The sequence below is a fragment of the Enhydra lutris genome, unplaced genomic scaffold (assembly GCF_002288905.1).
Source record: "Enhydra lutris kenyoni isolate GAN:26980312 unplaced genomic scaffold, ASM228890v2 scaffoldscaffold2, whole genome shotgun sequence".
Classification (NCBI taxonomy): domain Eukaryota; kingdom Metazoa; phylum Chordata; class Mammalia; order Carnivora; family Mustelidae; genus Enhydra; species Enhydra lutris.
Window position 1 is genome coordinate 39,072,892 of NW_019154086.1, and position 21,733 is coordinate 39,094,624.

At 37.9% G+C, this 21,733-nt stretch overlaps 1 protein-coding gene across 1 annotated transcript; it reads left to right on the plus strand.

The window, feature by feature from the left end:
* Nucleotides 1–7,226: 7,226 nt before the first annotated feature.
* Nucleotides 7,227–15,763, plus strand: LOC111149632 (COMM domain containing 2). Its single transcript, XM_022506814.1, has 5 exons — nt 7,227–7,355; nt 7,447–7,524; nt 8,252–8,334; nt 8,901–9,074; nt 15,084–15,763. The coding sequence occupies exons 1-5, from the start codon at nt 7,289–7,291 to the stop codon at nt 15,279–15,281; spliced, it is 600 nt and encodes a 199-aa protein (XP_022362522.1). The 5' UTR covers nt 7,227–7,288; the 3' UTR covers nt 15,282–15,763.
* The last annotated feature ends 5,970 nt before the right edge of the window (nt 15,764–21,733 follow it).

Below are 21,733 nucleotides of genomic sequence, written 5' to 3' on the forward strand. Positions count from 1 at the left end.
GAACATCGTGTTTTCTTGAACTCCATCACTGTAAGTGAACATTTCAGGCATGTATTTTTTTACATAGTTCATTGAAGAATTCTTAAGAAACTGAGAGGAGTAGTTGCCTACAGCGGTCTTTCCTACAGGGTAGGAAAACTGGAAGAATGGGAAACAGGATGGGGGGAGGGTGAGAATTTTTACTGTTGCTTTCTCTGTTTTTGTTTTCCTGGGGTTATTTTTAATGCTTTTTGTTTTTTAAACCATATGAAAGTAATACATAGTAAAAATAAATTAATTTTAAAACTCTCTATAGGGAAAGTCCCTAGGGGAGTTACAAATACCGTTTAGGTCAAATACGTGGTCTCGGACATCTTTTGAACTTCTGCTAAAATATCACTATTAATTTTTTAAATTGATACATACAGTGAATTGCACAAATCTTAAGTGTAAGATTCAACGGTTCTGACAAATATATACATCAGTGTAACCAGTACTCCAATCAAGATGTAAATATTTCCATTTCCCCAGAAAGTCCCTTCAAACCCCCATAACTAAGTCCATCCCAGTCCCTTACAGACACCCACTACTCTGATTTCTGTTTTTTTTTTACAGTGAACTTTACTTTTAATTCTCTCTGTTGTACATTTGCTTTCTTATTTATTTTTTTTCCCTTTTCTTTCTTTCTTTTTTACAGTTTCTACTTCTCCGATTAAATTTTTCATCGTCACCTAATATTTTGGACATATTATTCATAGTTATTTTGGGTTCAGTTCAGTTCTAATAACTCCAATATCTGTACTTCATTCAGATCTTTTTTAGACCGTTTTTTATTATCTAGCATATTCCATTGTATGGAATTTATCTGTTCAACTGTATATATATTTGGTTTGCCTCCAGTTTGTGTTATTATGAATAAAACTGCTATGAACATTATTGTAAGGTCTTTTCCCAGACATATGCTTTCATCTGTCTTGGGCAAATACTTATGAGTGGAATTGTTGGATAAGAGGTTAAATGTACCTTTAACATTATAAGAAATTGCACAACAGTTTTCCGAAGTGGTTTTATGATTTTTATACTCCCATTAACAATGTACAAATGTTCTCTTTTTTAAAAGGTTTTATTTATTTATTTATTTATTTGACACAGAGAGAGAGAAAGAGAGAGAGAGAACACAAGTAGGGGAAGGGGCAGTATGAGAAGCAGAAGCAAGCTCACCACTGAGAAGTTACCCCACCCCTGCAACCCCATACAAGGCTCCATGCAGGGCTCAATCCCAGGACCCTGGGATCATGACCTGAGCTGAAAGCAGACACTTAACTGACTGAGCCACCCAGGCGCCCCTACAATTTATAAATGTTCTGGTCACTCCACATACTCAACAATTTTGTGTCATTAGTGTTTTTTATTTTGTTTTTCTAGTGGGTTGAAATGACATCTCTTTGTGTATTAATTTGCATTTTCTTGATGATTAATGATACTGAATGATTTTCATTTGTTTATTGGTCATTTGTACAGCTTCTTTTGTGAAGTATCAACTCAAGAGTTTTGCCCACATAAAATACTGGGTTACTTATCTTTTAATTATTTGATTATTGGAGATTTTTATATACTCATGGTACAAATTTCTGTACCACGAGTATATAAAAATCTGGGTGGCTCAGTGGGTTAAGACTCTGCCTTCTGCTCAGGTCATGGTCTCAGGGTCCCAGGATTGAGCCCCGCATCGGGCTGTCTGCTCAGCAGGGAGCCTGGTTCCCCCCTCTCTCTGCCTGCCTCTCCGCCTACTTGTGATCTCTCTGTCAAATAAATAAATAAAATCTTTAAAAAATAAAAGCCAAATTCTCTCTCAGATATATGTATTGCAAATATGTTCTCCCAGTCTGTGGTTCACGTTTCCATTGTGAATGAAAGTTTTTAACTTTAATGAAGTACAATTTATTGGTTTTTTTTTCCTTTATGGTTTGTGTCTTCTGTTTCCTCTTTATGAACTCTTTGCCTATCGCAAAGTCGTGATGATATCCTCATATGTTTTCTTCTAGAAGTTCCATGTTTTAGCTTTTACATTAAATCTGTAATCCATTGTGAATTATTTTTGTGTATGGGATATGAGGTGAGAATCAGGATTCATTTTTTTCTTGTAAGTTTATCAAATTGTTCTAGTACCAGTTGTTGAAAAGACTTTCTTTTCTCTCATTGAATTACATTGGTATCTTTATCAAAAATCAATTTACAGGGGTGCCTGGGTGGCTCAGTGGGTTAAGCCTCTGCCTTTGGCTCAGGTCATGATCTCAGGGTCCTAGGATCGAGCCCCACATCGGGCTCTCTGCTCAGCAGGGAGCCTGCTTCCCCGCCCCCCCACCCCGCCTGCTTGTGATCTCTGTCAAATAAATAAATAAAATCTTTTTAAAAATAAAATAAATAATAAATAAAAATAATAAACAAACAAATAAATAAATAAAATATTAATGTTTTATTTATATTTAATTTTATTTATATATAAATTTAAAAATCTTTTTAAAAATCATTACAATATCATTATGGATCTATTTCCAGACTCTCTATTTTGTTCCATTGATTTATTTATTTATGATTATACTAATACCACACTGTCTTAATTACTATAGCTGTACAGTGGGTCTTAAAATCAGATAGTATGTCTATTCTGGCCTTATTCTTCTTTTTCCAAGTTTGTTTCAGTTATTCTCAGTCCTTTGCATTTTCATATAGATTTTTAAGGAAACTTGTCATTCTCTATAAAAAAGCAAAAATAATATCTTAATAATATTGCCTCTTACAACCCATGATATATTTCTCTATCCATGTCACCATTTATTTAAATCTTCTTTTATTTCTCTCATCAGTGTTTTTTTAGTTTTTAGGGTAGGGGTCTTACAAATATTTTGTTAAATTTTTCTTAAATATTTTATATTTTTTTTATAGTATTTGCTAGGAAGATTTTTCTTCTTAGGATTTTTTTTTTAACTTGTTATTTGATTGAGAGAGAGAGAGAGAGAGAACACAAGCAAGGTGAAAGGGCAGAGGAGAAGCAGACTCCCAGCAGACGCTCAACCAACAACCACCCAGGTGCCCTGCTAGGAAGATTTCTAAGACAGACTTTGTTACAACAGTCAAAGGCACCTAAAACCTAAAGCTCATTTTTAAAAATACTTTAAAGTTTCTAGTTAGATACTATGGGGTTGGGGCACATAGAAGGTTAATGTAAAAGCAAATACAAAAATGAATGGGGTGCTTGGGTGGCTCAGTTGTTAAGCCTATGTCTTCAGCTTAGGTCATGATCCCAGGATCTTGGGATCCAGCCTGGCACCGGGCTCCCTGCTTGGCGGGAAGCCTGCTTCTCCCTCTCCCACTCCCCCTGCTTGTGTTCCCTCTCCTGCTGTCTCTCTCTGTCAGATAAATAAATAAAATCTTTAAAAGAAAAGCAAATACAAAGATGATATCAAAGAGATGTTGGAAAGCAGCATGTGTTTAGGTGTTATTTCACTATAGAGACAACAAGAAGGGATAGTAACTGGAAGAGGGCCCTGCTGAGGTTCTGGGGTATTTCTCCATCTGGGTTACTCGTGTGCTCAATTTGAGGAAATTCAACAGGAAGTTTTTTTTTTTTTTTAATCTTTCCCAGTTTCTGTTTGCATTTTGTAATCCAATTGAAAAAGTGAACTAAAAATTTTTTTAGGGGTGGCTGGGTGGCTCAGTCAGTTTAGTGTCTGCCCTTGGCTTAGGTCATGATCTCAGAGTCCTGGGATCCAACCCTACATCCCTCTGTCTGCCTGTCTGGCTCCTGCTCAGCGGGGAGTCTGCTTCTCCCTCTGCCCCTGCCTCTTGCTCATGCTCACTCGCACACACTCTCTCTCTCTCTCTCAAAATAAATAAATAAATAAATAAATAAATAAATAAAATGAATAAATACACTAAAACAATTCTTTAAAAATCTAAAGAACTAATTCATGCATTTTGTGCTTGCTTCAGAATCATGACAGTACAATTCATAAGAGTGATGGTATCACCATGCTTTTATGCCCTTCACGGTAAGCTGAATTGAACTGGATCTCCTTGCAAGGAATGATAATATTTTATGTAACGTTGAAACACCATCAAGGAAATACTGGTGCAGAGATTCTGGGGCTGGAATGCCTAAGAGAGAAAAAGGAATGTGGGGAAATCTAAAGGAAAAGGAAAGTGCAAAAGGTGGAGGGAGATAGACAAGGAGAGAATATGAGAGGACAATTGTTATGAATCCTTGTTCCCTGCCAGAGTCAACAGAAAAAATAACGAGTTGTTCTTCTTTCATCGCTTTGTCCTAGGAGTGAAACAGCATGAAGTGACTTTAAGACCTTCTATACTTAGTGCTGCACAGTTGTAAATCATTAGTATTAGCAGGCACAGGCATACCCTGGGACACTTATTCTAAACCTGAATCTTATTGGAATCAGAGTTAATTGCTACCTTCTCTATGGTTGCATATCATTTTGTTCAGTCCTCAACTATTATCACTCATCATACAGTATTGATTTCACTTGATTGTCTTCCTCACTTTATTATCATCTCCTAGAGGAAAGGACATTGTTTTATTCATCTCCAAATTGCCAAGACATAGTGTGTATGTTTAAACCTTTGAGTAATTGCTCTATAAATATTTGTTGCATTAAATGAATGGACTTTAGGATGATTATGCACATGGAATTCTCAATGATTTGGGCACATAAAATCTTCTCCTATAAAATATAAATGCTTCAGTTTACAAGTCTTTCAAGTGTTTAACACTAATTTATTGTTTCATTTGATCATTAATACCAATTTTTTTAAAATTTTACTTATTTGAGATAGAGTGAGAGAGGGAGAGCACAACAGGGGGCAGAGGGAGAGGGAGAAGCAGACTCCCCACTGAGCAGGGAGTATGATGTGGGTATGGATCCCATGACCCTAAGATCCTGGGCCGAGCTAAAGACAGATGCTTAACTGACTGAGCCACCGGGGCACCCTTAAAATCAATTTTTTAATGTGAATTTATTAGTTCATCTAAGCATAATAACAGCCCTGTATGACACATAAAGGCAATCATCATTAAAACACCCATTTATAGGATGCCTGGGTGGCTCAGTTGGTCAAGCAACTGCCTTCCGCTCAAGTCATGATCCCAGGGTCCTGGGATACAGTCCCATATTGGGCTCCCCCTGCTCTGGGGGGAGCCTGCTTCTCCCTCTCCCTCTCCCTGCCACTCCCCCTGCTTGTGCTCATTCTCTCTCTCTCTCTCTCTCTGGCAAATAAATAAAATCTTAAACAATAATAACAACAACCACCCATTTACAAATGAAGAGGTTAAGTCTATAACATATAAAAAGACTTGCTGGAGGCCTTACAGGTAGTAGGTATGAGAGCCAGATCTGGAATCCAGACTTTTGATATTTTCATTTAGGTAATTTCCTCTAAACAACTATATCACACCGAGTAACAAAAAGTTGCCCTGCAAATTATCCCAGAGAGTTTAACTTCCAGGCTGTTTTCCCCCAGCTATAACTTGGCTTCTTGACCACCTTCCACCCATTTTGTTTCTCCTATTCCCTATCTCCCTCCCCTGCCCCCATTTTCAGTCCCTGAGATCACAGGAAAGAAAGGCTATACCATATTGGCATAGTATTATATCTATTTGTAGATTCATTTCAACATTTCTTATTCTCTACGGATGTATGGTTCTTGAATTAGCTCCTTCGTGCCAGTTGAAACTGGTTTTTACTGTAATCTTACTAATCCCCTCATTAACCCAGGAGTCCAACACAATCTTTGACAAGTATTCATTATACATTTGTAAAAGAACCATGGTTTGGGGGCCCCTGGGTCGCTCCGTTGTTAAGCCTTTGCCTTCTGCAGGTCAAGATCCCAGGACCTTGGGATCCAGCCTGAATCGGGTTCCTGCTCAGCGGGAAGCCTGCTACTCCCTCTCACACTCCCCTTGCTTGTTCCTCTCTCACTATCTCTCTCTGTCAAATAAGTAAAAACCTTTAAAAAAAAGAATCATGGTTTTACCTTTTTTGAAAATTATTCTTAAATAATGGACATTTTCTCAATAATGTATGAATAAAAGCTTCTTCAGGAAACAATGCTATTTATTCTGATCTGCAACTTAAGAAAAAAATTACACTCTCTCTGCAAATGCTGCTTCATGACCTAACTAACAAGTTTAAGGACATGCCTTTCTGTTCATCAGTGGAGGAAACAAACAATTTCAATGTGAAAGACAAGGTACACACGGTGAACAGAGCTGAAAAACTTCCAATTTTCATTTCTGCCCAAGAGAATCAGAGATTAGAAAGAGTAATCTCAATCCTTAGATAGAACAATAGATATGAAGTATCTCTCCGACCCCATCCCCTTTTCCCCCACCAACTCCCCCACCAAGGGGTTCAGATTTGGAGAGTCACATTCCTATCAGTTAGCAATTCTGTACTCTGATATCTGAACAACCGCAGGTGAGAAGAGAAAGCTGGGAAAGGAAACAAATTTTCACTCTACTCTCAACATATTAAAATAAAGATCATTCTGAACCCTGCAAGCATCAGTCATTGTCATCGTCATCACCATCTTTATCCTAATTCATAATCATTTACAGAACTTGTTACAAACCTTCAGTTTTCAGCCTGCTGTATAGAATGATGGGCTTTGAAGCAGGTCGTCAAGGGATCTGACCCTCTCTTTCCAGCTCTGTCTCTGGCTTATTATGTAATCTTTGGAGCTTTGATTTTTCATCTGTAAAAACGAGGTCATAGCTATTGAGCGAATTAAATAAGGCCAATCAAATAAGGTAACATATACAAAACACGTAACATATACGAAAGCTTTGTGCAAACTAATAGCTCTATGAAAGTTAGTTTCAGTTGCTTGACCATTCTCTGTTTCCTTATCTCTAATGGGAACAATAATGGTACCCTTTAGAACTCTAATAAATGTCAGAACATTTCCCGACATAGTGCTTAGTAAATGCTAGCTACAGATATTATTAACGTAAGCTCCACAAGGGGGCGTGTCGGATTTTAAACATCTTTTCATCTTCCACAGAGCATAGCACCGTGTACCACCAAGCTACATCTTTTCAAGACGATTTGCGAACGGAACAATCTTCTGACCCCAGAATTCACCACCTGCGGGCGTTTGCGTGTACGACTGCGAAAGACCGGAACCCAAAAGCTGGGGATGTCGAGGAGCCGGAGCCTCTTTGCGCTGGACGCTGGTCCCGGAAGTGGCGAGGGCGGGATCAACGCTGCCGGGAGAAATCCTCCGCCTTGCGAAGATGCTGCTGGACCTGTCCGAGGAGCATAAGGAGCACTTGGCGTTTTTGCCGCAAGTGGACAGCACGGGTCAGAGGGCGCGGCAGCAGAGGGTGGTGTCCTGTGGCCTGGGGGATCAGGGGTGCGCCCGGCACTCATGGGCTCCTGGCTTCCGTTGCAGTGGTCTCGGAGTTTGGGCGGATTGCGGTGGAGTTCCTGAGGCGAGGCTCGAACCCCAAGATCTACGAAGGCGCCGCCAGTAAGATGGGGAGAGTTGCCTCGCGGGGAAGTGCGGGCCTTTTTTTGGCACCCTGCAGAGGAAGGGGTTTTTCAGCTCCAAGGTCTTAACTTTCATTGTGATAGAATGTGGTAGGGCTAATTGGTTAGGGCTAATAGGGTAGAATGTGGTAGGTAGAGTTGTGGTAGGGCTCTTGTGGGCACAAATCCTTCCCGTCCCCTAAGTAGCTTTGAGAATTTTAAAGCTTCCACTAAGTTGGTTTTGTCGTGCGTAAAAAGCGCATAATACCATCTGCCAGAGATCCTATGATGCTTCGATGCACCCAAGGGTGGTGTGGAATAGCAGGGTGAGGCATTAATATCCTGCCTTTGGTTATAATTAGTTGTTCAGACATCCGCTTTTCTGCAGTATTGTTTTTTCCCTGCTGGGCGAGGGTGGTTTCTGAGATTGTCAGTCCTTGGAGTTCTACTTCTTCAGACTTGAAATAGCTGGGCGTTCAAGAGAAGGACTGTACAGCTGATACTAGTCTCCATGAGTTTGCATTTTGTAAAGAAGGTTACACGGCTGGAAATACCGAAGGCATCTGTCTCGCAGTGGAGAATGAACAGGAGGCTATTACCAACTCATTATATTTCATTACAGTGCCTGAAAGTTTGGAATAATGGATAATATTTACGCCTAAATAAGAACTTGAATAAAGGGATAAATATCACACAGTAATTTATTGGCTTACGTTTCCTTTTCCCAGGAAAACTCAATGTGAGCAGTGACACTGTCCAACATGGTGTGGAAGGATTAACGTACCTCCTTACTGAAAGCTCGAAGCTTATGGTAAGGGGTTCTGTGAACTGTTTTGTATTTCTTTGACCTTAAAAAGGTTCAGTATACTCTACGTCATAGCCCTGGCAGGCACCTGCTCATTTCAATTATGTTGTTAGTGGTTTATAATGGACTTAGTGAAGCCATGTGTAAACAATAGGACTATAATGTGATCCGCTGGTATGAATGCTTCTTGCTAGTATAAATTAGACTTACTTCTAATTCTAATTCTGCCTGCTATTAAACCATATACAGTAGGACATATCCTAGGAGAAGGGAGAATTAAATGACTTTTATTTTATTTTATTTTGCATATTAGCACTATCTAGCTTGATGGAGAATAGGAGAGAAGTTGGCCATTTTAACAATTCTTTTTATGTTTTAATAAAAGTATTTTTATGTATCAGAGACTCAGATTTTAGAGTAGTGGGCAGGAGTTACCTTTAAATGTAAAGGATGTTGTTTCTTTTACCAGCCAGAAAAGAATTAGGAGATATCATAGTCTTTTGTGTATATCAAATATTTTAGCAGTAACTAGACAAAAAATTAATGTTCTGTTAAACTTGACTCACCTTCAGATTTCTGAACTGGATTTCCAAGACTCTGTTTTTGTTCTGGGATTCTCTGAAGAATTGAACAAATTATTGCTTCAGCTTTATCTGGACAACCGAAAAGAGATCAGAACTATTCTGAGTGAATTGGCACCAGACCTTCCAAGTTACCACAGCCTTGAATGGCGACTAGATGTACAGGTATGGATTTTTTTTTTTCCCACCTGACATAGAATAGAAGATTAATTTTAGTTCCATGTCCTTAAACTTATTATATTCTTTACCACCTTAACTAAACTTTGGTTTGAAACTAATTTTTTTTAATGTTTGTTTTGAGACCATTTCACAAACAGTTCATTTTCTTATATGCTTAATGTGTTTAGAGTAGTTTAATTTGCAAAGTTTGTAAGAAATAGGTTATTTTGGAAAGGAGATGGTCATGCAGATTTTTTAATTCATATTTGATTTTATGACACTTTTATGTTTAAACATAAAACACACATATATTAAAGTGCACAGGTCATTGTAATGCTCGGTGGATTATCACATGGTGAAACACCCATGAAACCAGCTCTCGCCCATGACAGGCACCCCAGAAGCATCCTCTTTGCTACCTACCAATTACTTCTCCTTCCTTCCTTTCCAAAGGTCACCAGCATCCTGGCTTCAAATATGTAGATTACTTTTACCTGTTCTTTAACTTTCTATATATGAAATGATTCAGTAAACATTCTTTTGTGTCTGACTACTTTTATATGTTCTGTTTGAAAGATTCAGTTGTTTGTAAAGCCACACAGATAACCAAAAGGGAGTTCTCAGACTCTCGTATGTAGCTCTTTATCACGCAGTGACAGATAAGTTAATAGATGTTTATTGAATGTTATCCATTTGCTGATTATAGCTGTGCTAAATGCTTTCGAACAAAGAAGCATAAGACATTTTCTCAGATGGAAAAGATGTTATCATCTAGTTAGGGATATTAGATGGTCTCAGAATAACTAATAATTAAAGATAGTTGTAAAGTAAATTTCTGGAGGGGGAAATATAATTGTATAAATGAAGGTACAACTGAGTACTATATTTCAAAAATCTATAGCTTCGGTAGTTCAGCGTATGCTTGCACGGTCCAGAAAAGCTTCAGCAAAAGGTGAAATTTCAGAAGGATGAATGAATGGAGAAAACCAGTGTTAATATTCTTGGAAAAGGAGGCAGTGTAAATTGTAAAGGGCTATATGGATATGGGAATGAGCATTGAATATGTGGTATAATGCACTGGTCCCCAAACTTGACTGCATATTGAAATGGCCTGGGTAGTTTTAAAATATTTTCATGTCTGTGTTCTACCCCCAGAGATGCTGATTTATTGTTATGGGATTTGGCCTAGGCATCAGGATTTTTTTAAACCTTCTTACCCGGGGAATTCTAGCTTGCAGTTTGTAAGCCACTGTTACAGTGGATTCTTCCTGATTGGAATGGTGATAAGATGGTCCAGACAGGTTACAGAAATTCAGTTAGAGGGTCTAGCAAGTATAATCCAGTGTGATGAGTGCTTGAATAGGTAGAAACACAGATATGGTATAAACCAGACTATAGGCTCCATGAGGGCAGGTACTGTGTCTTGTTCACTACTCTGTCCCCAGCACAATGCCTTGGACATAATAGGCATTCAGTGCTGAATATTAAAAAAGGTAGGGGTGAGGATAGGGGAGGGTAGGCAGCTTCTTAAACAAGTTGTTTATCAACTATTTCTTGTACAGTTGTCATGTGCTAGGTGGTGTGGATTCACAAAGAACCAGACATAGACATAGTTCATGCTCTTGGAAACATCATAAGCAGCAACTCCTGTGGGGTTCCCGGGGAGGAGGAGATCAGTGTTGCTAAGCTTTTATGTTTCAGTCTTCTCATAATAACCAGGAGGTGTGGGGATGGTCATATTCATGAGATTCAGTAGTAATTTATCTTGCACATATTTACCTCATTCTTAAATGGGGGTTATTTCTGACTTTTGGGTTCTGGTAGCCCTTAAAAGTTTTTTTTTTGGCTTTGTGATTTACTTTGAGTTTTTCCATTATGAAGACATTTTTAAAAATTAGAAACTTAAGCAATTGAATTTTCTAAAACTCAGGAGAGCTCATTTACCAAGTGAAATGAGTTTAAATAGTCATGCTCTCGCAAGGACTAATACAGTTAAAGTGGAGGGTATGCTGAACGAGTATTGCTTCATGTGGTGAAGTGCATTTAGAGCTAAAAAAACTACTTAAAGAACTAATTGATTTTCTGAGCTCACTAGTCAAAATTATTACAAGGATTTTAACTGGAATAGATTCTTCTTTCTGTTTATGGGAGGAAGACTTGACAGAAGATCAGCCAAACGGCTGGGAAACAAGTAATAGGATATTGGACCTTTCATTTTTGAGTAACTGATTTGTCTCAACACTGGTAGTGAGTGGACAGTTACCATCTAATTATTGTGCAGTTGCTTATAAGAAATACATTAATCATCATAGTTCAGTTTCTAATAGAAACATTTCCCTTCATAAATTGCCAGCAAAATTAGTGCATTTAATAGCATCAATAAATTGAATGCACTTGAGTTTGGTGTGGGAAAATTTACCTTTAGGACTGATCCATTTAAATTGCTATTGTTGGGGCAACTGGGTGGCTCAGTTGATTAAGTGACTGCCTTCAGCTCAGGTCATGATCCTGGAGTCCTATGATGGAGTCCCATATCAGGCTCCCTGCTCAGCAGGGAGTCTACTTCTCCCTCTGACCCTCCCTCTTCTCATGTTCTCTCTCTCTCATTCCATCTCAAATAAATAAATAAAATCTTTTAAAAAAATAAATTGCTTGTGGTGCCTGGGTGGCTCAATGGGTTAAAGCCTCTGCCTTCAGCTCAGGTCATGATCCCAGGGTCCTGGGATCGAGCCCCGCATCGGCTTTCTGCTCAGCAGGGAGCCTGCTTCCCCCTCTCTCTGTCTCTGCCTGCCTCTCTGCCCACTTGTGATCTGTCTGTCAAATAAATAAACTTTAAAAATCTTAAAAAAAAAAAAATTGCTCTTGTTATTTTTATAAGGACAGAATTTTCTCTCTATTAAAAAATAAGTCCAGGGGCGCCTGGGTGGCTCAGTGGGTTAAGCCTCTGCCTTCGGCTCAGGTCATGATCTCAGGGTCCTGGGATGGAGCCCTGTTTTGGGCTCTCTGCTCAGCAGGGAGCCTCCTTCCCCCTCTCTCTCTGCCTTCCTCTCTGCCTACTTGTGATCTCTCTCTGTCAAATAAATAAAATCTTAAAAAAAAAAAAAAATAAGTCCATATCAGGAACTTTGTGGCCTACTGTTCTTTATCCTATATTGTCATCAAAATTTCTTTCTGAGAAAAAATTAGGTCTGATTATGTCTTACTAGGTGTTTGGAATGTTATATAATCTTTATTTATAAATTTTAAAGAATCGCGTGGATACTTATTTGCAAGGGATATTGATTAGATATTACGTTGTCTAAAAATTTGAGGCTAGATTGACCTAAAGTCTCTAAACACAAAGTTCATGGCTTAGAGCACGTGGGTGGCTCAGTTGGTTAAGCAACTGCCCTCAGCTCAGGTCATGCATGTTCCTGGAGTCCTGGGATTGAGTCCCACATTGGGCTCCCTGCCCACAGGGAGTCTGCTCCCCCCTCATGCTCTCTCTCTCTCTTTCATTCTCAAATAAATAAATGAATAAAATCTTTTAAAAAGAGTTCATGGCTTAATTACACACCTAGATACATTAGTCCCTATCTGTAAGGCATATATAGAGAAAAAAGTATAAACAATGCATAAGTGAATCAGTAGTATTTTCAGCCATCATACTTAATAGTTTACCTGCCTTTTATACCTATAATTTTCCGTACTAGAGAAATGATCTTAAAGAGATACTTTAACTTAAAAGTATCTCTGTTACGTTTGGGAACTGGCTTACTCAAGGGTATCAATTTATTGTTTCCAAGTTATTTTTTTACATTAAATTTCAGCCATGGATCAGTATCTTGGGTTCTTCTGGAAGCCAGATCACCTAGAATTAATTGGAAGAAGTTATTAGTCAGAATATTCTGTTTCTTCAGTTTGGCTTCTTCTCCTTTTGCCATGACTCTGGTAGTTGTAGGTAACAGTCTTGCCTTCTTGAGTAACAAGATGCTTCAGGTTCATCTTGTACAATTGTTGTCCCAGACCTCTAATCAACTATTCCTTTAAAGATGTCCTCGTTCCTTTTAAGGAAGAATGGTCTTTAGGAAACAGTCTGGTGCTAGGACTAAGTAAATGCTAATGCTTCCAAGTTAGCCATTGTTTCTAGTATTTGGATATTTTTTTTCTTTTAAAAATATGTCAGTAGTATTTTCTTTAAAAATTTTTGAAATATATCATACAAACAAAAGATTATAGCTATTCAGTTTAAAGAATAATAAAAAAACAAGTACCCACTGCCAAGCTTAAGAAATACATGAAGACCACATATGACCTCCCCCAGTTACAACCCCTCCCACTCCTCTGAAGGAACCATTATCCTGAATTTTCCATTAATCCTTTCTTTCTTTCTTTTTCTTTCTTTCTTTTTTTTTAAAGATTTTATTTATTTATTTGACAGACAGAGATCATAAGTAGGCAGAGAGGAAGGTAGAGAGAGGGGGAAGCAGGCTCCTTGCTGAGCAGAGAGCCCAATGTGGGGCTCCATCCCAGGACCCTGGGATCATGACCCGAGTCGAAGGCAGAGGCTTTTACCACTGAGCCACCCAGGCGCCCCAGTCCTTTCTTTATAGTTCCTTTTTTACACAATTTTTTTCATCAAACCTTAGTTTTTATGTATTTTGCAGCTTGCTTTTTTTTTTTTCTTTAATTTATTTTCAGCATAACAGTATTCATTGTTTTTGCACCACACCCAGTGCTCCATGCAATCCGTGCCCTCTCTAATACCCACCACCTGGTTCCCCCAACCTCCCACCCCCCGCCCCTTCAAAACCCTCAGATTGTTTTTCAGAGTCCATAGTCTCTCATGGTTCACCTCCCCTTCCAGTTTCCCTCAACTCCCTTTTTGATTGAACATTTTACTAGATTTATCCATAACAATTTATATTGCTATAGTTCTTTTCATTGCCATTTAGTAAGCATTTTATTGTATGAGTATTCTCAATGTATCCATTCTGTTATTGAAGAATATTTGAGACGTTTCTAATTTTTGGAATTGGAAACAAAATCTTGGAAACAAAAACAATTACTGTCATGAATATAAAGTATAAATGTAAGAATTCAAGGTATACACCTAGGAGTGGAATTGATGGTAATGTATATTGTTTTCCGAAGTGATTCTCTTTTTTTTTTTTTTTAAGATTTTATTTATTTATTTGTCAGAGAGAGAGGAGCGAGAGTGAGCACAGGCAGTCAGAGTGGTAGGTAGAGGCAGAGGGAGAGGGAGAAGCAGGCTCCCTGCCAAGCAAGGAGCCCGATGTGGGACTCGATCCCAGGACGCTGGGATCATGACCTGAGCTGAAGGCAGCTGCTTAACCAACTGAGCCACCCAGGCATCCCAGTGATTCTCTTTTCATTCTCACCAGCAGTGGAGAGAGTTCCATTATCGTTGCTCACAATGCCTTCATTTGGACAGGCTTTTAATTCTTGACGGGCTGATATGTGTAAAACAGAACTGTATGGTTTTATTGGCAGGAAATTTTCCTGATTTCTAATAAAGTTGAACATGTTTTCCTATGTTTGTTTATTTGTGTTACTTCTTTTGTGAACTGCTTACTTAGCTCTAATGCACATTTTTCTCTTGTTCTTGTGGGGTTTTTTTGTTTTTAATCAGAACAGTTTTTCATAAGTTCTGGGTACTGATCTATTTTTTGGTTGTATGTGTTACAAAGTGTCTTCTCTCAGCTTGTGGTTTGTTTTTCTACCATCTTTAGGTATCCTTTAGAAGAAAATGTAATAATCTTAATGTATTTCAGTTTATTGGTTTTTTTCATTATGGTTTATGTCTTATATATCATGTTTAAGAAATCCTGTATGGCAAGGTTGTATATATATTCTCTTCTTTCTTTCCAAAGTTTTTTAAACTTTAGTTTTCATTTTGAAGTCTATGATTCATGTAAAGTTTTATTTTTGTATATGATATAAGGTGGTTACAAATACTGTGTGTTCAGCATGATTATTAAACAGTTATATGCTCTTATTCTATTTAAAATGAAGCTTGCAAGCAGAAGCCTGAGGCAACAGATTAAACCATCAGTGACTATAAAGCTACACCTTAATCAGAATGGAGATCACAGCACCGAAGTTCTGCAGACAGACCCAGCCACTCTGCTCCATTTGGTTCAGCAACTGGAACAAGCATTGGAGGAGATGAAAACAAACCACTGTAGGAGAGTTGTGCGCAATATCAAGTAGTCCCAGTTTTAAGGATTTATTCCCTTTTAATCACTCATGAATTGACGATATGCAGCAGTTACTTTTCAAAATTAATTTTTTTATTAATTGACAGTTATAAACATATATTTTCCATGAAATTTCTTTTCCTATGACAAGGTAGTGAAGTCATGATCAAAAGCTAAAGTAAAGTTCCTGGTGCTAAATGTGGTCAGTTTCTTGACAAATTAAGATGTATTTTATTTTTTAAATGTAAGAATTGAATCAACTGGAAGTGAATCTATATTAGTCATATCTTTTGTGTATATGAATGTCTTTTTTGGTACTTCTTTTGATTGCTTAACTTTATTATTTTTGTCTTTATTGACCAAAATCTGAAAATAAAATTCACAGTGTAATACCATTGCTGTTCAGAATATTTTTAGACAGTTCATTGTTTTTGACCTTTAAAAGCACCTACAATGTAAATAGCCACAGAATAGCTGGAAGTAAATATGAATTTTTTAAAACACTACATTTTTTAGGCAGTTCATGTATTTTTCCCTCCTAGTGAAGGTAATAAGTACTTAAGTTTGAGTTGTTATGGCTAACTGCTTACATAGTACTCAAATTTGTGTGATCATATGTTGCATTTTATCAAGGTCTGCTTTTTTCCCCTAGTACCCAAAGCATCTAAGAGATCCTGTCATTACACTTATATACAATGGATGCAGGAGGAAATATAATCATTTCTTAATTATCTGAATATAAATTACAGTCACTTTTTAACTTTTGTTTGAATAAAGTATAAAGAGGGCAAAGGGAGGCCATGTTTACTACATGTAAGTATCCCTTCTTTACAAACTTGATTTTTGTTTGTTTTTTAATAAGTAACTATAAGCGATTGGCTTGAAAAACTCAGATGCTGATGTATCAGTCTTATAGAGTACATAGTCACAGAGAGACTTAGAGGGACAAGGAGACTTGGGTGGCAGATTTCAGGCAGAAAATCACAGAAGGGTGGAAATGGGCATTTAGTCTTAAATATGTATCTACAATCTTATTCTGAGAGCCTTATCTCCATGGAGCAACTCAGGAATGCCTTTGGAACCATCAGACTTTTAAACTGTATACTCTAGGTTTTGTCAATACCTTCCATCCTAAAAATTAGAGATTTTGATATCATGTTTCTTCTCTCTTAAGAGCCTAGCAGGGAGCAGAGGCCAGTGTAAGGAAAGCACAAATTTAATTGCCACCCATTTAATCGCCACTGCAAGCAGTTGGGCCACTATCTCCCATAGGTATATGTTCTGTCATTGCAAAATAAGTAATATATTTTTTAAAGATTTTATTTATTTATTTGTCAGAGCACAAGCAGGGGGAATGGCAGGTGGAGCAGGCAGAGTTGAGAAGCAGTCTCCCTGCCGAGCAAGGAGCCTGATGTAGGATATGATCCCAGGACCTTAGCATCATGACCTGAGCCGAAGGCAGACGCTTAACTGACTGAGCCACCCAGACGTCCCACAAAAGAAGTAATATTACATATTAAACTCTAGTCAAATTTTAATTATCATGATAACTTGATTAATGAAGCTGTCATGTTAACCTTACAAAGAGAACATGTATTACATGAAAGAATACACAAACTCACACACAACACACACGCACACACACACACACACACACATATAGCATGTCGTCGGGTTTAAAAACAACATATCTGCCAAGCTTATATGATAAAAAAAAAGCTCTAGGAGTCTTCTTAGTTATCCACATTTGGTGGAAATAAGCAGGGCTGGCCCTAGCCAAAATGGAAATAATGCCACTGTGCGCCTTCAAGGCAACCTTTCTTCTGTGTCTACTGGTCTTCCCTTAATTGAAACAAGAAAGCGGCTGTTAGTCTTTACCTGTGTCAAACTCCCTGGGATGCCTTTCTTTACCCCATTATTCTTTCTGACGTTCTGCCTTCTTCACCTTTTGGGCCAGAATGAGTTGGGAGCAGACTCCCTAACTTCTTTCTGAAGCTGAGGCTCATTTTTTAGTACAGAGCATTGAATGAGCTTCTTTCTTCTCTTGTTTAAACATTCCTTATCCTTAGGGACTCCTCTGCTCCCTTTGTTTTATAGCACATTTGATTTTTTTTGTAGCTTGTATATGAACATATTTTCTGCAGACGTAGTCACTGTTCCACTCTGCTATACGAGCAAGTTTCTTGACTGGGTAATGTGCCTTCCCATCTATAACTAAATGTTTATTAAGTCATTTTGGATTTTAAGTATGTTGATTTTTCAGGATTGGCTAATGCATGTTTAGACTTAAATATCATATTCTTCATGTCTCAAAGCCAGAATAGTAACATCTCTTCTCTCAAAACAGAGCTACCAGTAGGGAATGACCAATGTATATCACAAAGTCTATATTCTACTTCACCCATTGGAAGTTTTGTATTTCACAAGATTTCAGTGAGCTTGTTTTGTTATTGGTGCTTCCGAGCTTAAGCAAATTTAAAGCAGCAAATTGGAAAGGTGGTGGCGATACCATAAAAGAAAATACACCTTTGAAAACAAAAATGAGAATCTGATGCTAAGGCAAGATTGAAAATCATAGAGTGTCAAGGATGCATGTATGAGAGCTCTTAAAATTTGTAACAATGGATGGCCTTTTAGGATACAAACTTTGGAGAAGGTTAAGAGGTTAGTCTTTGAAGCTGGACAAAAAGAATTTAAATTTAGCATAGTAACATATAGATAGCATAGCCACAGGCTTTAGAAAATACTCGTGTAGATTTGAGGATCTCATTTTACAGCCTTGAATTCCGTTCTGTGTACCTCCTGGTGGTTTCTATAATCCACCCATTTACGTTTGTCCTTGTGTTGATAGAAAAAACAAAGCAAATTTTAAAGCCTTTTCTAACTCTTTTAGAATGTTACTGACTCAATTCTGTTAAATATTTATTAAGTGCTTTGAGTGATCCATGTTGTGTGTCGAACAAAGGATCAAGTCCTAATCTCAGTTTAGAATGCTCTCAGGCCATTCCATCCTTGAAAGTAGTTTAATCCATAAACTTATTAGATTTAGAAAGGAATTTCCTAAAGAGGCTATTCTGAAGAAGGGACGTTCCTCTGGGGTGCTGTCTGTTAGGATCCCTTTTCCTTGAAATGCCACCTTTTTCTGAGAGGCAAAACCCTAATGATTCAATAGCCGGAGCTCTGGAAGTATTCGGAGGAAAGGACAGACCACTGAGGAACACTGGGGAACATTTTGACATGGTTAGGATGGCAGAAATTGTCCTTCTTTCCCATTAAACTGAGGTTCCCTGAGGTAACTGGAGGTGTGATGGGAAAAGCAAATTGAATTCTTTTTTTTACCTGCATGCCAATGTTGTGATTGTCATAAATCCAATGAGAAGTGGATGCCTGTGGTTTTGAAGGAATGTGCTTAGCTCACAGATCGAAAAGGCTTCTCAGTTAATTCAAAGACTAAAAACACACAGATTAAAATTCAAAGAATGAGGAAAAGAAAATCCAGGGAAGTCTGAGTTTCACTGGGGCAAGTATGGATGGGTAGGATATGATGTCCTGGCATAAGGTACAAACTGTATGCTTTTATTTAAAAAGTTCTTACAAAGCTCAAGTGAGTTTAAGTGCTACAACATCATTAAGTTGCTTGATTTGCAGCTGAGACTGTTGCACAATTCATAGCCTAAAAAGAACTAAGAAAGGCTTCTGGTAATTTTTTAGTAGGTTAAGAAAAAAAAAAAAAAAAAAGAGCAAGTCACCATATACTTTCCCAAAAGGGGAAAATGATTTGTCTCATGATATAAGCAATGTAATTAAGACCTTTATTTTTAATGTTGAGACTCTTAAGGATGTAATTATTGGGTATTCTTTTCTATGCTTTTTTTTCTTCCACTCTTTGTCTTTGCCTGGATATAAATACCAAATTCCATGCCTTTCTTCGGCCTTTACAACAAGTCCCTTTCATGCCAAATCTCATTAAGCCTCATCCCTTCCTTTAAAAAAAAGTTTTTTGAGAAGTAATTCACATAAAATTCACTCTTTCAAAGCATACAATTTGGTGGTTTTTAGTATGTTCAGAGTTGTGCAACTACCCCGCTATCTGATTACAGAACCTTCTCATCACTCCAAAAAGAAATTCATATCCATCCGTAGTCACTTTCCATTACCCCTCCCTCCAGCTGCTCTGCCCCCACCCTCCACCCCTGCCTCCTCCAGCAACTACTAATCTACTTGCTGATTTTCCTCTTCTCGACATTTAGTACAAGGAGGATCATGTAATATATGACTTTTTTGTGTCTGACTTTTTAAAAAAATTAACATATAATGTATTATTATTTCAGGGGTACAGGGTCTGAATTCATCAGTCTTAACACAATTCACGGCACTCACCATAGCACATACCCTCCCCAACGTCCATCACTGAGCCACCCTATCCCTCCCCAACCCTCCAGTAACCCTCAGTCTGTTTCTGAGATTAAGAGTCTCTTATGGTTTGTCTCCCTCTCTGGTTTTGTCTTGTTCCATTTTTTCCTCTCTTTCCCTATGATCCTCTGTCTTGTTTCTCAAATTCCACGTATAAGTGAAATCATATGATAATTGTCTTTCTCTGATTGACTTATTTCGCTTAACATAATACCCTCTAGTTCCATCTGTGTTGTTGCAAATGGCAAGAGTTCAATTTTTGATGGCTGCATAATATTCCAATTTATTTATGTACCACATATTCTTTATCCATTCATCTGTTGATAGACATCTAGGTTGTTTCATAGTTTGGCTATTGTGAATATTGCTGCTATAAATATTCAGGTGCACATCCCCCTTCGGATTACTACATTTGTATCTTTGGGGTAAATACCTGCGATTGCTGGGTCATAGGGTAGCTCTATGTTCAACTTTTTGAGGAACCTCCATGCTGTTTTTCAGAGTGGCTTCACCAACTTGCATTCCCACCAACAATGTAGGAGGGTTCCCCTTTCTCCACATCTTTGCCAACATCTGTCATTTCCTGACTTGTTAATTTTAGCCATTTTGACTGGTGGGAGGTGGTATCGAATTGTGGTTTTGATTTGTAGTTCTCTGATGATGAGTGATGTTGAGCACTTTGTCATATGTCTGTTGGCCATTTGGATGTTTTCTTTGCAGAAATGTCTGTCCATGTCTTCTGCCCATTTCTTGATTGGATTATTTGTTCTTTGGGTGTTGAGTTTGGTAAGTTCTTTATAGATCTTGGATACTAGCCCTTGATCTGATAGGTCATTTGCAAGTATCTTCTTCCATTCTGTTGGTTGTCTTTTGGTTTTGTTGACTGTTTCCTTGGCTGTACAAAAGCTTTTTATCTTGATGAAGTTCAGATAGTTCATTTTTGCCCTTGCTTCCCTTGCCTTTGGTGATGTGTCTAGGAAGAAGTTGCCAACAGCTGAGGTTGAGGAAGTTGCTGCCTCTATTCTCCTCAAGGATTTTGATGGATTCCTGTCTCACATTGAGGTCTTTCATCCATTGAGTCTATTTTTGTGTGTGGTGTAAGGAAGTGGTCCAGTTTCATTCTTCTGCATTTGGTTGTCCAGTTTTCCCGACAGCATTTGTTTTTGTTTTGTTTTTTGTTATTTGTTTAAGATTTTGAGAGAGATTTTCTTTGAGAGAGAGAACATGAGAGGGGAGAAGGTCAGAGGGAAAAGCACACTCCCTGTGGAGCTGGGAGCCTGATGCAGGACTCAATCCTGGGACTCCGGGATCATGATCTGAGCCAAAGGCAATCGCTTAACCAACTGAGCCACCCAGGCACCCCCCACAGCATTTGTTGAAGAGACTTTTTTCCATTGGACATTCTTTCCTGCTTTGTCAAAGCTTAGTAGACCATAGAATTGAGGGTCAATTTCTGGGCTCTCTATTCTGTTTCATTGATCTATGTGTCTGTTTTGTGCCAGTACCATAATGTCTCGATGGCTACAACTTTGTAACAGAGCTCGAGTCTGGAATTGTGATGCCCCAGCTTTGGTTTTCTTTTTAAACATTCCTCTGGCTATTTGGGGTCTTTTCTGGTTCCATACAAATTTTGGAATTATTTGTTCCAGTTCTGTGAAAAAAGTTGATGGTTTTGATAGGGATTGCATTAAATGTATAGATTGCTCTAGGTAGCATAGTTGTATCTGGCTTCTTAGCATAATGTTTTCAAGCTTCATGTTGTAGCATATATCATTACTTCATACATTTTTAATGGCTGAATAATATTCCATTGTATGGATATTCAGTATTTGACTTTTACAGTACTTGACTGATTCTTAAATTCTTGGTCTTACTATAGAATTAATCTATTGCATTTTATTTTATAGTGTTTGTAAGAGAGACTCTGACAAATTTAGTCATGTATTTTCTACCATGATGGTTTTCTAGAATTATCTTCCCAAATACAAGTTAGAAATGTCAGAGAACAATTTCTTCTTAGCCAGTTATTAGTAGAGTTATTCTCCAGTGAAC

Bases quoted from the DNA above. Each gene is read 5' to 3' on its own strand.
- LOC111149632 (XM_022506814.1), top strand. From the start codon at position 7,289: ATGCTGCTGGACCTGTCCGAGGAGCATAAGGAGCACTTGGCGTTTTTG. The intron at 7,356-7,446 runs GTCAGAGGGCGC...CTTCCGTTGCAG, and splicing joins GCCGCAAGTGGACAGCACGG to TGGTCTCGGAGTTTGGGCGG. The intron at 9,075-15,083 runs GTATGGATTTTT...TTTAAAATGAAG, and splicing joins AATGGCGACTAGATGTACAG to CTTGCAAGCAGAAGCCTGAG.